Source organism: Glossina fuscipes, unplaced genomic scaffold, assembly GCF_014805625.2.
Source record: "Glossina fuscipes isolate IAEA_lab_2018 unplaced genomic scaffold, Yale_Gfus_2 90, whole genome shotgun sequence".
Taxonomy (NCBI): domain Eukaryota; kingdom Metazoa; phylum Arthropoda; class Insecta; order Diptera; family Glossinidae; genus Glossina; species Glossina fuscipes.
In genome coordinates, this window is record NW_023998444.1 from 1,669,095 (window position 1) to 1,685,010 (window position 15,916).

Genomic DNA, 15,916 nt, shown 5'->3' on the forward strand with positions numbered 1-15,916 from the left:
ATAAGTACGTGAAACATCGCACAGTGAAGCTGATGTGCGCTCATCTTTATGTGAATGGTGGTAATAAAAGTTAGAACTCTCCTCAGCAGAGCCATGCGAACATATAAACGTTTCCATTAGCTTCAGCACCTATTGTTTTTGCTTTTATTGCAATCTTATGTATTTTTCTATAGTACATCAAAGAAGAAGTTCGTGGCTTTGGAAGTTATGATTAAGCTAATCTTCGTGGCTTTTCCTCTCATAGAAGGCTTTAGAGTTGCATAAGTTTGATAATCATAATCCTATCAAGCCCGATTATAGCTCGAATGAGAGACGATAGTTTAATAGATATTTTAAAATAAAAAACTCTAGCAGTTGTTGATTTGGTTGAAAGTACTGCGGGATGAAAACGAATCCAAATTTTGGAAACAAGTCGCCAAGTTTACACCGATCAAGTTAATAACGCCTTGCAGGCGTGTAAAAGTTAATAGTGTTTATACTGAAGATTCTATATCAAGTCTAACCTCACTGCGCCCCACGGACGCTATGGGTTGATTTGATAATCGGCGTTCCCCGCGGAGTAGGACAATTGCCGCCGAAGGAGGGCTTCTCATTCCCAATGTATCAGAATGAGAAAAAGAAGATTGTGAGTTATTTTTCTCATAAGTGGAGGGCTATCTAAACCCTACGTAGTTGTTTAACGTTTGGGATAACCATAGCCAGCAGGATTCCTCTTGAAAACCCGTATGCAGCAGTCGGGCAAGCAATCATTCTTCTGCAAATCTGATGAGAATCCCATCACACTTTCGCGGCCATACACTATTTGGACTACAAAGTCGGAAGTTTAAATTTAAGCCTAAGTTTATCATTTGGACTGTTCACAAGTTCCGGAAATTCACCAAGCCTTGCTCGAGGACAAATGGTGCAATAGCAGGCAGTTGGCCAACTGTGCCCCAGGTCCCTACTGTTTCGCTGTACCATTAAAAGTGGTTGTTTAAGAGCAACATTTTGAGGACCTTATGAACCATTTAGAAGAAGAATGTCTTCATTTCATAAACGAAAGGAAACTAGATACAGGAAGTCTGGATACTGGGTGTAAGCGTATACGAATGAAAAGCTTATTGGACTGGATTTTAATCTGCGAGTCGCTGCTAGGGAGATAACGAACGATGAAAGGAGATGCACCTATTGCAATATTGTAAAAAAAAGACCGTAGTCGAAAAAAGATGAGTACGTACAGAACAATTGCACAACGCGGATTGACGACACATTTGGTAATGCTTTGTTTTTGTTTGGTTAGACTGTCATCAGATTATACATCAAGTCCTGTTCGAATCTAACCAGATGATTGATTTAACTCTTTACTGTCAACAAAGAGTTCCGTTAAAACGGCCAATTGTGGCAAAACGCAAACCGAAGTGATCATTAGGGAAGGCCGCGTCTCCCCTCACATGAAGTTATATCATATTATTAATCGGGTGACAAAAATTGAAAAAGTTTGCTCATGAAATATTGATTCATTTACCATAGGGCTCGGGCCATGCCCATCACATTACCATATACCGTTTCTTGTGAAGAACCCTTTTAGGGCACACTTGGAAAAGACGGCGGTTAAGAACGTTTTCTTCTGTTTTCAGTTCTGTTCCATGTAAAACATAAAAACAGAAATAATCCGTTTGAAATTTAAAGTTGAGAAATCGCCACGAACTTTTTCCTTGCTTCAAAATATATTTTAAAAAAAAAGTGCAAATATTTATTTTCCTTTGCCCTTTTACATCTTAGTCCGTCTTTTTTTATTTGCTTCTTTCGTTTATGTGTATTTTCTTTTTCTCTGTCACATGTGCACAATTTCTTCTCATAACGACATATACTTTACTTATGTTCGAATTACAATAAGCTCGCCTTTGCTTTAATATCTTCATCTGATTTTCTTTGTTAGAGTTTAAAGTTAATTTCTATCTAATAAGAATAATGTACTAAGAAGAAAGCATGAGTAAAGCTTATATGAAAGTATAAAAAGATTTCATTTCGCATGCATTTTGCTTTTAAGCTACAAAACGGATAATATTGAATTTCCCATTAAATACTTGTCTACGTACGTACGGCAATCAGAGAAAATATTGAAAATAAGATAATGGATTTTAAATTCTATTAAATTGCAATCGATTTCACAGGCGTTAAAATATTTTTATATTAATAGCAAAAGTTTTTGTCAGCTTTTGGTAAAGTGCAGATAACACTCCTCCTCTTCTTTACGATTTGATACGATGATCAAATAATTATTTTTAAAGTTTATTTTGATGAAATGTCGATTAATCTTAATTAAGCGCGTACATCTGGTTTAAGATGCTTATAAAAGATATAATTAAACGGTATGATAGAAAGATTTATGAGAATTCGTCTATTTTGTGCTATTTACGTATAAGTTCCAGTTTCCAAGTACTCTGCTTTGCTAAAATATCTGAGTTAATCTGATGGATTGCCGGGTTTTTTTGTTTTTCTTTTGAGCACCACATTTGAAATTCGTCCCCTTAGTAAAGATTAATATGAAAGAGAAATTTGTTATATTAGTTATTAGCAATTTTATTGTTCAGGTGTCGCGTGCAAATGAAAATTCTTTCTGAACTTAGCTGCCTTTCTGCTTACACTTAACTAACTCTTGGGTTCTTCTCGTTTTCTTCAGAGATTTTTATATATTGCCTTAAGATCTCCGGATTAAAATGATAAGTGGACAGTTTTATTTGGAGGTCTAGTGCCTAAATGTTTGTGAGCCCTTTTCAAGTGTTCGAAGGAATTTAATGGATGAGATACTTTCTAATCGTTGGAAATTGTATTGATCAAAAGTTATACATGAATCATTTTGTTCTGAACTCAGCTGTCAGGGGGTACTTAGCTGGTAAAAGCATGACACTTACCGATTGCGATCGCTACCTTCCTATTGCTGTCTCTTTCCGCTCTTCTTTTTGACGATCACCGCATTACAGTCTTGAGTGATTGGACATATCAAAAAAAAGCTATATACACGTAGTATAAGCTATATAAAGTCTATATGTATAGTGGAAGCCTTTTTCATTTGTTCTAAAACGTTTCCATTTAAGGCCCCCGGATTAAAACGATAGGCCTGAAGTTTTATCTGGATCTTTATTTGCGAGCAATTTGTTGAGTATTTGACTTTCCAACTATTGGAGATATTATTGAGCAGATGTCATTTATAAACAACGTTCTCATGAAAATTGTTTCTAAACTCAGCTGTATTTCTGCTTGCATTTTACCTTCCCTATATTCAGTAGGTAGTCCTAGCGATCGTTTCAGAAATCCTTTTCAAGTGATTTCTTATAATCTCTTTTCGACGGCGGTGTATCCCCAACCATAGAATAGAATAGTTTTCTTGAAAACACGTGAAGTAAATGATTTGACTTTTCACTTTGTTTTACCCCCTCACTGCCTTTCTGGAGGCTAAAGCACAAGGCATAATTTCTAATTAGAGGAACTTTTATTTATTGGAAAACCTATAAGCTATACTTAGACATTATTTTTCAACTCACCAGTGACTCTGCTTACATTTGCCCATAGCTGAAACAAAAAACAAAAAAAAACCGAAATTATTTTTTTACCAATCCAACAATTAAACAGAAGATGCACTGTAAACTGTTTGGGAAAAATGGCATTTTAATCAGATTTTTAATTAACTTACTTGATGATCATTTTAATTAAGAATTCTTTTCAGTTAAAGAGAATCATTGAGTTTTTGAAATTGAGTTTCATAGCAAAATTGAAAAGAAAGAAAAAAAAAAAAAAAACAAATGATACTTCAATCTTTTTAAAATCAAGAGGAAAAAACAAATATTAACTAAATACCTGATTAGCATTAACTCACGCTTTAGCATCACAGTTGCGTTTGTACTTTCGTACGAATAAGTTGTTAAGTGGTTTTTAAGCTGCGGTTGACTACATATTAAGTTGAGATTAATAATAATAAAAAAAAATAAAGAGAAAGATTCAAGTGCCTACGTACTACTTCGGTTCAAGAGTTCAAGTGTGTTTCGTTTGCGAAGCGATTAAGTGCGATTCATTCTTAAATAAAATCAATTATTTATACATATACATATATATATATATATACATATATATACATATATAATTTAATATATAACCATGCAGTATAGTCTACCTGGTTTATTGGTAGCATGCACGTATTTAGCTTACCTACAATCACACACTGTTCAAGCGCAAAGTAAGTAACATCTTCATATGAGTCATGAACTTGAATCTCAGTCTCGCTTACATACGAGACTGACGTGCATTGTCAGCTAGCCTTTGTTGCATTCAATGTTTGTTTTGCTTGCTTATTCCGATTTTTTTTTTTTGGGGTTTTTTTCGCTACTGAATGCTGTTTTTGTTGGCGGGTTTTCTTCCGTTGTTTACATTTAATTACATTAACTATAACTCAATGTGTTTTTTTTTTTTTCATTTTTATTACTGTGTTTTACGATTCAATAAATTAATTGATTAGAAACGTGTGACTCAAACGACGCCCATAGAACTACATTTTGTTTAGATCAACAAAAGCTTCGTTGTTATCAGTCATTAGGGCTAATTGGGAATTTCTATAAAAGTTGGAAATTCAATGAAAATTTACATTTAATCTAAAACACTTAGCCTTTGTAGAAAAATATGCTTTTAATAAGAGTAAATATATTTTCCTGTTGACTTCCCATCATTCAATTTAGTAGTAGAAAGATAGTTTTGATTTTGATAATCGCTCATTTTTGCTTGGAAAGATTTCTTCAATTCGTGGAAGTGTCTAAGAACAGTGACCGCTTTCTTCATTATTAGACTTAACAGTTCTTTGATTATGGGGATTCGAATTTGATAAGCAAGCGTCATGATTTCAGCGCTTTCAACGTGTCACGAATCAGCTTGGCTGCATGGATGCATGGACAGACATCATCTAATAATTTTGATAACTAAGTGCCATGGGCTGAATTCTTTCAACGTACTTCCAACGTACCACGAAGCAGCTTTGCTACAAGGAAGGAAGGACAGACGTCATGTTATAAGTTTGATAACTAAGCGCTTTGGGTTGAGCGCTACCAACGTATCACGAACCAGCTTGGCTACATGGATGCATGGACAGACTTCATGTAATAAGTTTGATAAGTGAGTGTCATGGGTTGATCGCTTTCAACGTACCACGAATCAGCTTGGCTACATGGATGAATGGACGAACGTCATGTAATAAAATGGGAAGATTTGTTCAATTCGTACTTCGAAAACCATGACGATTAAGAATAATGAACGTTTCGAGGTTGATAAGTAAGCCCTTTGGGTTGAGCGCTTCCAACGTATCACGAACCAGCTTTGCTACATGGATGCATGGACAGACGTCATGTCATAAGTTTGATTAATAAATGCCATGGGTTGAACACTTCCTAATTACTTCCAACGTAACACGAAGCAGCTTTGCTACAAGGATGGAAGGACAGACATCATGTAATAAGTTTGATAAGTAAGTGCCATGGGTTGAGCACTTCCAACGTCTCACGAATCAGCTTGGCTACATGGATGAATGGACGAACGTCATGTAATAAAATGGGAAGATTTGTTCAATTCGTACTTCGAAAACCATGACGATTAGGAATTATGAACGTTTCAAATTTGATTTGGGTTGAGCGCTTCCAACATGTCACGAAACAGCTTTGCTACATGGATGGATGCACAGACGTCATGTAATAATTTTGATAAGTTAGTGCCATGGATTGACCGCTTCCAACGTACTTCCCACGTACCACGAAGCAACTTTGCTACATGAATGCATGCACAGACGTCATCTAATAAGTTTGATGAGCAAGTGCCATGGGATGACCGCTCTCAACTTATCACGAATAGCTTTGCTATATGGATGGATGGGCAGACGTTATGTAATAAAATTATCTTCTGTTAGCTTTGTTCATATTTTACGCATCTTTTCAGCGATAATCTCTTCAAATCGATTAACTTTTGTGGATAGTGCTTGGTATTAAGCATTTCACCAGACTTTAACACCTAATAGCAGATTACATCATTCTACTTCCACGATTACATATAACTTGACCCGCGATGTTTCCTTCGGAGAAAATTGTATTATAATAATTGAATGCAAACTACGGGCCAGGAATCTCTTAATGAATTTCCGCATGAAAGAGGCTTATCTCTGTTACAATCCTTCTAAAGGCTGCCAGGCTAAAGGTGGTGCTTTGTCCTGAACATTCTACTTGCGAAGTAAGACGGACGAACGATGGACCTGATTTTACTCCGGTTTTCTCTACTACTGAGACGGTGGTTACCCTGAGAACATTTACTTCTTACGATTCCCTCAGGCAACATGCTTTTAGGTGAGCTATCAACAGCTGGGCGATAAACCCTAATCCGTATTGCCCTTTTTGCACGGCGAGGAGCTCTAAAGTTTTGCCAGAAGCTTCCTCTTTTCCTGGTTTGGTAACGTAGTCGGAAGCCGTTTCCACGTTTTCCTGCACTGCTAGCATTGCTTTGTATTTGGTTTGAGCCATTTTCTTACTTATTAAATGAAATAGATCGCGATAGGCCTCCTTCAGTCCGTGAGAATGCTCCAAGCGCATTGTATAGATTGGAATGTCAACTGCAGATTCTATCTCATTAGTTTATATACGATCTAATACAAAATCCGACCTGACCATTTTTTCTGCTTTATTTTTGGTAGTATGGATGTCAGGAGCCCAAGAAATAATTTTCTTCTCTCGGCCTGATAACGGGAACGGCGTATTGCGGGAGTTTAGTGGTGGCCCAAATCGCGGGAAAATCGCGCCAATTTTATTTATTTTTATTTTACCCATTTATAAATGAAATTCAACTAAAGAAAATCACAGTCGAGTTGAGTGCATCTTAATAGAAAATCTTATACTAATTGTTTTAAAACTAGTATACAAGAAAAAAGAAGAAAAAGAATGAAGATGAAGAACAATAATAACAGCAAAGTAAGTTTAAAAATAAATTTAAAAGTCAAAAATAATGATTCATGTGTAAATAAATAAAAAGAGAGAAGAAAAAAAGCATGTACTCAACTAGCACAGAAGCAAACCCGCAAAGAGAACAGATCCAGGTTGCAAGTGAACCCCTAAACCATTGCAAACATGCATAAGCTTGGCAACCAACACATTAACAACACAATGTTATTTTAAATAAAAAATGAGATATTAAGAATCAAATGTTAGTTTAAGTGCGACATGGATAAATCGCGCATATGAAGCAAAGTTGCTTTAATTGATCCCGATAATGAGAATAAGTGACAGACACCTTTTAGGTTTCTACAAACAACTCTGAGCGGGTTAAACAGCTCAAACATAATCAAGATAATCTCCTAGCTTAGTTCGGTATGTCAGTCACTCTATTTACTCAAGCCAAACAAAAGTCAATTACGTGCCTTTGGCCATCTGATTACGGGCATGCCTTCTATCCCAATTGAATATATTACCGATACTACATTTTTTATCTGCATCTGGGCCAAAAATTTTTGGAGATAACTTTGTCCCAATCTGGATCACCTTCGATACGAAATTTTTGTACTTTACACTACTCGTAGTGCAAAGGTATATTAACTTGTGTAGATGTCTGCAATATCCGGAAAGACTTGAAATAAATTCATCTTTTATTACACAGTTCGATTCAGAAAGTGATTCTAGGCTTATTTGTCGATCGATTGGTCTTTTTTTCTTGCCGTCAAACTGTAAATAGTAATAGTTAAGGCTCCGACCGACTCGTCGTCCACTTTCCATATAACGCTTTATTTTGGAAAATCATTATATGAATGATAATGTGGTGGGCAATGACTGCCTATAGAGTTTTTATTTATTCGCTATAACTATGAGCTGAGATCTATTATGCATATATGTTCAAAATTATTGTGGAATAATCTCCATTCATAACCGGGCCACTGTTTGTGTGTAAATGTTTTGATTATCACGGAAAGTATACCAAGGGCAGTTGTGCATATCCCGTCAAAGTGTTGGTAGGTATCGTTTCTCTGACGATATTCATATATAAATCACTTGAAGTTAATTTCACTTCCTTGGTTCATATATTGTGGAAAATAACGAACAGATGAAACCCTAAGTTTCCCTATGGTTGAAAAAACAAGCTAGGTTTACGTTCATTTTTCGGGAACAAGTTGACAAGACGTTATTTTTCTTGCAATTGCAGCCGGCTGCCGTAACCCGAATCGCCGTATAGGCCAATGCATATCTATATACAATTGTGAAAGTTTACTAGAGGTCGTGAAGGAGGTTAATTTGAATGCGTTGGAATTGCAATTTTTACAAGAATCCCAATGCGAACGTGGCTATGGACGGCCACCACATGTTTGCTGTACTTCGGATAAGGGCTATACGACAACACCGACTGTAACACAAAGAACAACAACCACGACAAGTAGACCGGTTACAAGAGTAACTACGCCTCGCACTTGGTTAAGCGCAAGTCCATCGCCAAGTAACGGTCTTGGCAATGTATTACCTGTGCCACCAAATTGCGGTCACGTAACACTTGGCGATAAAATTTATATGGGTAATGATACAGGCTTGGATCAGTACGCTTGGATGGTGTTGTTATCATACAGAGACAGTAAGTTAAAACTAAATAGAATAAATTTTATTTATTTATCTTTGTCAATATTTATTTATTTAATCATCGCAGAGAATGGCAATGAAGAATTTAATTGCGGTGGTAGTCTAATTAATCAACGTTACGTGGTAACGGCTGCTCATTGCGTTATTGGTGACATTGAAAAGGAAGTCGGACAATTGTAAGTGCCTTACAGTTTTAGCCGATATTTGAATACATTATGTATTTTTTTTTAATACGGAATTAGAACGAGAGTTCGCTTAGGTGAATATGACACTAATCAGGAAATTGATTGCATAGAAGACGATTGTAATGAGAAGCCTGTAGATTTGGGTTTTGAAGAAGTAATACCTCATCCGGACTATTTTACTACGGGGAATATTCATCGTCATCATGATATCGCTTTAATACGTTTGGCGGCCGATGTTAAATTCTCATATTTCATACGTCCCGTATGCCTGCCTTTGTCACAACAACGTAGTGCTATAAATGTGGGAGATCATTTAATTGTAGCCGGCTGGGGTCGCACCTTGTTGGGTAAGTAAATAACAAAACACAAAAACAAGAAAATTTCATACGTAACATGGATACATGCATACATATGCGTATGCAGAAATTCCTAAAGGAGTTTTTTTGCATTTTTTTCTTCTTTTTTTTTTTTGGTGAGCAAAATTTATTTTTATGATTATTTTTATATTTTGCTGCAGCACGTCAGTCCAATGTAAAGAAACAATTGGCAGTGCCTGTCACCGGACATGAGGAGTGTGCCAATAAATTTCAGACACGTCGCATAAGTTTGATAACATCGCAGCTGTGCGCTGGCGGTGAATTTTCAAAAGATAGCTGTGACGGCGATTCGGGTGGTCCGCTGATGCGTCAACTTAATAATCGCTGGTATTTGGAGGGCATTGTATCATTTGGCAATCGTTGCGGTTTACAGGGTTGGCCCGGTGTCTACACGCGTGTTACTGATTATATCGATTGGATACAGCAAAATATACGGCCGTAGGCCTTTGCCGCACGCTCTTAAAACTATTTTTAATAAAGTTTATTTGCAAACACATTCACACAAAAACGATTTAAAAAAGAAAAAGTAGAAAAGCGCAGCCGTGTTAAAAAACCAACAAATAATGTTAACATGTAATCTAGACATACAACCGACAAATATAATGTCATTTTTTTAATATTTTTTTTAAAAACATTTTATGTAAAAACAAAAATATAAGAGAAGTAAGAGATTGTTCTTCGCTTGAGAATGAATATTCAGCAGTCGCCTTATCTGACCGGTAAATTAGAATTTTTTTTCAAATATAGAAATCGGAATCAACATTAGCCGTTTAACTCGACGCCCTGAGTGACCGAGTAGGCAAAGAAAGGATGTCGACTAACAAGTCAATGGTCGCAAAGTCAAGTCTTAACTGCGTTAGAGTTTCCAATAAAGCTGATCGCCTTAGATACTAGCTCTTTAAGACTTTAGTCTTACAATATATATCTCTGAGGGAATTAATTATAATAATAACACGAAGTATTTATATCAGGTTTTAAAAAAACTTAACCTTTATAGTATGTTAGCCTCATTGCGTAGCCAAGTAGTCAAGAAGTGGGACTGTCGAATCAATTCGCAGTAGGATAAGCCATACTTTAGTATAGCACGTATCGGTCGTACACATAAACGGAACAGTTACCCATCAGATTTCCATCTCTTAGGTTATGACCAATTGCTATTTTCTATTCCTTTTCTTTCCAACCATCACCTTATTACACTTATGGACCACATCCCTTGACTGATTGGTCATGTAAAGCAAAGTAACAATTTTTATTTCCCACGGGGGCTTATATGTCATTCAATCACACAAAAAAATAAGAAAAGAAACGTTTTTTGTATTAACTTCGTGGGCGTGTGCATCCCCATCTTTCTTGCCATATTGCACAGTTCATCCGCTACCGACTATTAGATTAATAGTCGTTGTGGAAGATGCTTTGCCTTATGTAGACTTAATTATAGGCAGAACACGCCTATTCATATTGTTAATTTATGGTAAGATGTACCTGATGCCTCAGATCCCAATTTTTTATGAGTTACAAGCAAAAGGGCAAAGCTAGTATATCCTATATGCGTACCGCTATGGTGGATATAAAAATAAATGAAGCTTCCTACTCGTTACACTGTTAATTGACAGACATTGGCGGTCTGCAGATGATGGGTTCATTTAATTGGAATAAGTGTACTTTCAAAAGAGGTCAAACATTTATGTATAAAAACCGACTATTAAGAGCATCGCAAATAACCGAGATTTTATTCTAATTTCTTTACTTTACTAAATTAATATTTATGTTAATCAAAATTTTTCCCCTGTGGGAAGTTAACAAGAATTGTAGTTTTTAAAGTAATTTTTTTTTTTTTTATTTTATATCAAATTCTTGGTGAAAACTTAAGGGAAAATCAGAATTCAATTCGTTACGTTGATGGTGAGAAAGATTCATTTTTCGTACTATTTTAGAAATGCTTCAATTTTGTATTTATTTATATTGGTTCGTTGGTTATAGTTTAAGTGTCTAAGTAGAAAATTGCCTCGAGGTTTTATATTTCAATTCACTTGAAAATTTATTTACGGTTCAACGGCATTCAATGCATGCATACATATAATGCCCCCCTACCATAGTAAATGAAATCATGAATTTTCATAAGGAAATGGGCAAAGCACTAACGACTCGCGTATAGCAGGAGCATTGAACGAGTAAGTGACAATTGAATAGAAATGAGAAGGGAGGGAACAGCTTTCATTTTAGCTTCGCAAGTGCATATAAAATTGTGAATAATTTAACTTAAACCGTTAAAACTATTTCAAGAAAACTAAATTACACTTATTCTGCGTATTCTCGCATAACTCAGAGTTGTATTTGGCAACCATTTTGTGTTGAGAGGAAATCACATCAATTCTTCTTTTTCAGTGCGACTTGAGGAATCAAAACAAGAAGCCGGAACAATAAACCGCATTCACAAGTCATCTCTAAGGTCTACCATGATACCCAGGCTCGGTCTATATCGATGCTTTTTAGATATATAATGATTTGCCGCATTTTACTGCCTCTTCACTACGACTCACTCGTATCGTTTTTACCAATGGCGCGCTTAACGATTTCTTAACGTAACATTTCTTGGACAGACCTACCGCTTCGTACGCAGGCGAGTTACTAATGAAATTTTAGAAGGGCACGTTAAGGTTTTTATACAAAATTTTTCTATTTAACTTATTTATGCATTTAAGAAATCGAAGTGATAGCATGCACATCTTGGTTTAATGGAAGATTTTCGAAAAATTCCTTTAAAATCTCTTAAGACAGACTTACAGAGTTTGTTAAATCTAACGCGTAAAGTAAGAATCTTTTATTGGCTTAGATTTTCTGCAACAATACCACAGGGTGTAATGAATGTATAAAGAGTATAATTCAAAGATGTAACACAATACTCAATACGTATCCTCACTCAATACGTATCCTAATATATATATATATATATATATATCGCTGTTGACAGACCCTTTTGATTTTTGAACAGTACCAATACCTTCACAGGTATTTTGTTAATTAGTTTAGTTTGGGCTAAACAAAACACGTCAGCGTACCATGTTTCATCAAAATATCTAGTCGGAAGAAACTAAGACGAATAGATGGTTAAACCTTAAACGGACAGCCGGACCAAACTTTAATCGATTCAGACAGTGACTCTAAAGCTTTCGGTATAATAAAGTAATTGGTCTATCTCAAGTCGTTGTGGGTCTGCTTGCATCGCATGTGGTTTAAGGTTACAGGTTTCGGTTTCAATTTTTGCAACTTTACGAAGTTAAAGGAGGACACAGTAACGGATGAGTATACCCAACGTCTCCTAATCAGAAGCCCGTTTGTTAAGAATATGCATTCGATTAATGGCTTCTTCGGTATAAAAGTCCTAATGGCTTCTTCGGTCAGTAAGCCCTACAAAACCAGTAAAAGGCCCTCGAGCTTAAGGAGGAGCTTAAACACTTTAAGAGTCTACAAAAAGCATTCCTTTCTTTTCGATTAGCAATATTCGAGAAAGTTATTAAGCATATATTTAGGTATCAAAGCGAAGTTACCTTCGCAAGGTATTAAAAAATTGGAACGCTGCGGCCAAAAGCGGAAAAATCGTCTTCCTAAAGCGAACTGCAAATCGTAAACTAAGTATCGAAATATCATAAAATATTGAATATATATAATATGTATTCCATAAAGATCAGTAGTATCGAGAAATTGTGTCGTTCCGATAACAGAGTTGCCATAAGTGTGTTAGAAAGAAGACTTGTTGAGGGATACGATAATAGGCTGACTATAGGGATTAGAGCATAAAGAAATAATAATTCAGTGATGTAACGTAAGAAACCTATGTAACAGAATTACTTCGAGGAGGACTACACATTTTTTTTTTTTTTATTTCTGACAAGTACAAGCTTATGGAAGGAAGTAAAAGTCAAAATTCGTTAGATACAAAAGAACATCTATGCTTCTCGGGCCAATGGAATGATAATACGTTGGTAGATACGAAACGCGATTAGAGAAATTGATGGAACGAAAATTTCCCATTTGCTAACCTCAACATGTAAGACAACTATTATTATAACGTCGTACGTTATGGCAAAAAAAAAAAAAAATCAAAATCGTTTAAACATTTATTAAACGAGGAACAGAGAGCATAAAATCATTTCAACGTCGTCGGCAGGTTGTAGTTACCGTTGATAGTAATGTTGCAAGTCAGTCGAAAAAACCAAAAAAAAAAACAATTTTTTATACATATTGGGTTATATTTAGCGCTTATATAGGTATGTCGGCTGTAAATATAAGTCAATTTAAAACAACTCTGTTTTGCATGCACACTAACGATAATATGATTATGTCGTTGTCCTATAAAATTAGCAGCTATTCGTTCGTTTTGTGTTGATCCCTCTGTATGGGCTATGTTATGTGCATACTCCCCCGGGGGCGGAGGTTATAGGAAGACCGATATACATAAATGCATTCGTTACAAAAACGTATTTATTTACATAAAAGAGTTCAGAGGCAACATTTACATATATATATATATATATATATATATATACGTATATTCTCTGTACACCAATGTGACACGGCAGGCGTGTATTTAATGAAAATCTATGAATATTTAGGTATAATTACAACAAAAAAGGTTTAGGCATTAAAATATTTTTGAAATATTTAATATGTTGTTCCAGCCAGCCACTAAATTTATATATGATAAGAGAAAATTATGGATTTTCATGCTTTATTAATACATGAAAGTCGAGATATAATAAATGATCATTAAAGCCAATCGTTTCGTTTAGTGAATGGTAGTGTTTTTCATTTATTTATTTAAAAAATAAAACTTTTTTTTTTTTTAAATTTAGATTAACATTTCAAATTTATGACTTGTTATGTTACATATATGTTTGCCATGATTGCTTGCTTATACGTTTTTGCGTTAAACACCATAGAGAATTTGACAATTTGTTAAGCTAGAAATTTATTGATTTAAAGCACTAAAGTAGACATAATTTATTTTTTTTTTTTATATCACAAAAACTAATAGAGTGTAAGTTAATGATAAAGGTTTGAAAGTTTCGAAAGCATCTCTTCCCAAAAGACATTTAACAACGTTGTGATCATACTACTATTATTACTATTCCCTTACAGTCAAAAGTGAATTAGGCAAAAGGGAAAGTTCGTGGCGTTTTCTTTTCGCCAGATAGCGCCTAATGTTAATTCTATAATGTCATACCATGCGTATTGTACGAAAATAAGTGAGGGTCGAAAGAAAACATTGTATCCTTTTTTAATTCAGTTAAAAGTACTAGCGTTCTAAAAATGGGTCAAAATCCAAAAAAAAAAACGCTTTAATTTATAACACCCTTCCATAGGCTCGGGTAAAAAGTTCGTGGAGTGAAGATGCTAATCAAAGTCAGCAGCACACGAATGCTTTGTTCGTTTTCAATAAAGAAATTAAGAAAAATCCGCATATATCATCTGATTACACCGTTAAATACTAAGCATTCAGCTACAAGTGTGCTTTGAACCATTTATAACTTAAGGTTAGATACAAAATGGAATTCAAAATTTCGTTCCGCTGACCCGCATTGAAAAGTGACAAAATTGGGGATTTCTCAAGAGTTTTTAGGACACAAAACGCCCGTGTTTGAATGCTGGAGTTAACTTGACAGCTTTCCATTAGTTTCTTCCCAAGAAATGCATATCTATGAAACCATTTATAACTTAAAACTGGATACATGGTTCAGTTCGTTCTGCTGACCCGCACTGAAGAAATTTGGGGATTTTTCGAGACTTTGTATGGAATAAAATTCCGATATATGAATGCTGAAGTTAGCTTCACCGCTTTCCACAAATTTCTCCGTAGAATAAACCTAAGGGGTTCCTCAGTAACGTATCGTACGCACGAATTTTCCTTATACTTTATACCTTTTACTCCCTTCACTCGCGGTTTTCTTGCCTTTACATATGTAATTCAATCCTTTGCTTTAGACCATTATTTATTTATTTCACGGTTTCCTTGATACTTTCATTACGATCAATCTAAGTACTTTCCCAGACGCTTGTCGAGAATCACAGATTTATTCTCCATCAAGAGAGCAGAGAAAATACAGGATTTCATTGAAAGCGTAGGACTAAGCCGCAAGCTTGTGTCTACACTCAGAATAGTGATATAAAACAGAAGCTCGAGCGAAAAGTCCACTTCTTTCGAGACCTAATCTTCGACCATCGTCTTTGCCACACTTGTTCCTCCCTCCCTGGTGACCCTTTGTATACACTGACGTCCTTATACTGCACTTCACTACAAACTTCCTCCTCGTTAGTATTAAACTTAATTTAATTGATGCTACGGATCATTACACGTAAAATAACTCTAACTAATAACTCATTTACTTATCGTAGATATGGAGTTACAACGAGGGACGATTTCAATCCTCACAACGTAATAATGGACCACGAAAAATGTGCCACGTAAAACAATTACATGGAATAAAATCATAGCCTAAGATGGATAAAGCTGCATGAACGATGGCAATGCCTGAACTGACATCTGGCGAGATTGTCTTTGATGGGCTTGGAATGCTATTTCAACTTGGCCAGGTGATTAATGTCAATCTTGTCTGTCAAGCATTAATGCTTAAGACATCCAATTTATGCAAAGTGTCCAGAATTGGTCTTACTATTGAGTGTCGTCTTGCCTTACGGCAATGCTAGACCAAGCACCAAGCTTAAGAACTTGGTTATA

The 15,916-nt window shown here is 35.5% G+C and overlaps 1 protein-coding gene across 1 annotated transcript; it reads left to right on the forward strand.

Moving 5' to 3' along the window:
- The first annotated feature begins 3,935 nt into the window (after positions 1–3,935).
- Positions 3,936–9,904, forward strand: LOC119638520 (serine protease 7). Its single transcript, XM_038035358.1, has 5 exons — positions 3,936–4,213; positions 8,194–8,613; positions 8,686–8,794; positions 8,861–9,150; positions 9,321–9,904. The coding sequence occupies exons 1-5, from the start codon at positions 4,135–4,137 to the stop codon at positions 9,620–9,622; spliced, it is 1,200 nt and encodes a 399-aa protein (XP_037891286.1). The 5' UTR covers positions 3,936–4,134; the 3' UTR covers positions 9,623–9,904.
- The last annotated feature ends 6,012 nt before the right edge of the window (positions 9,905–15,916 follow it).

Bases quoted from the DNA above. Each gene is read 5' to 3' on its own strand.
- LOC119638520 (XM_038035358.1), top strand. From the start codon at position 4,135: ATGCAGTATAGTCTACCTGGTTTATTGGTAGCATGCACGTATTTAGCT. The intron at 4,214-8,193 runs GTAAGTAACATC...TTGCAATTGCAG, and splicing joins ACACACTGTTCAAGCGCAAA to CCGGCTGCCGTAACCCGAAT. The intron at 9,151-9,320 runs GTAAGTAAATAA...ATTTTGCTGCAG, and splicing joins CTGGGGTCGCACCTTGTTGG to CACGTCAGTCCAATGTAAAG.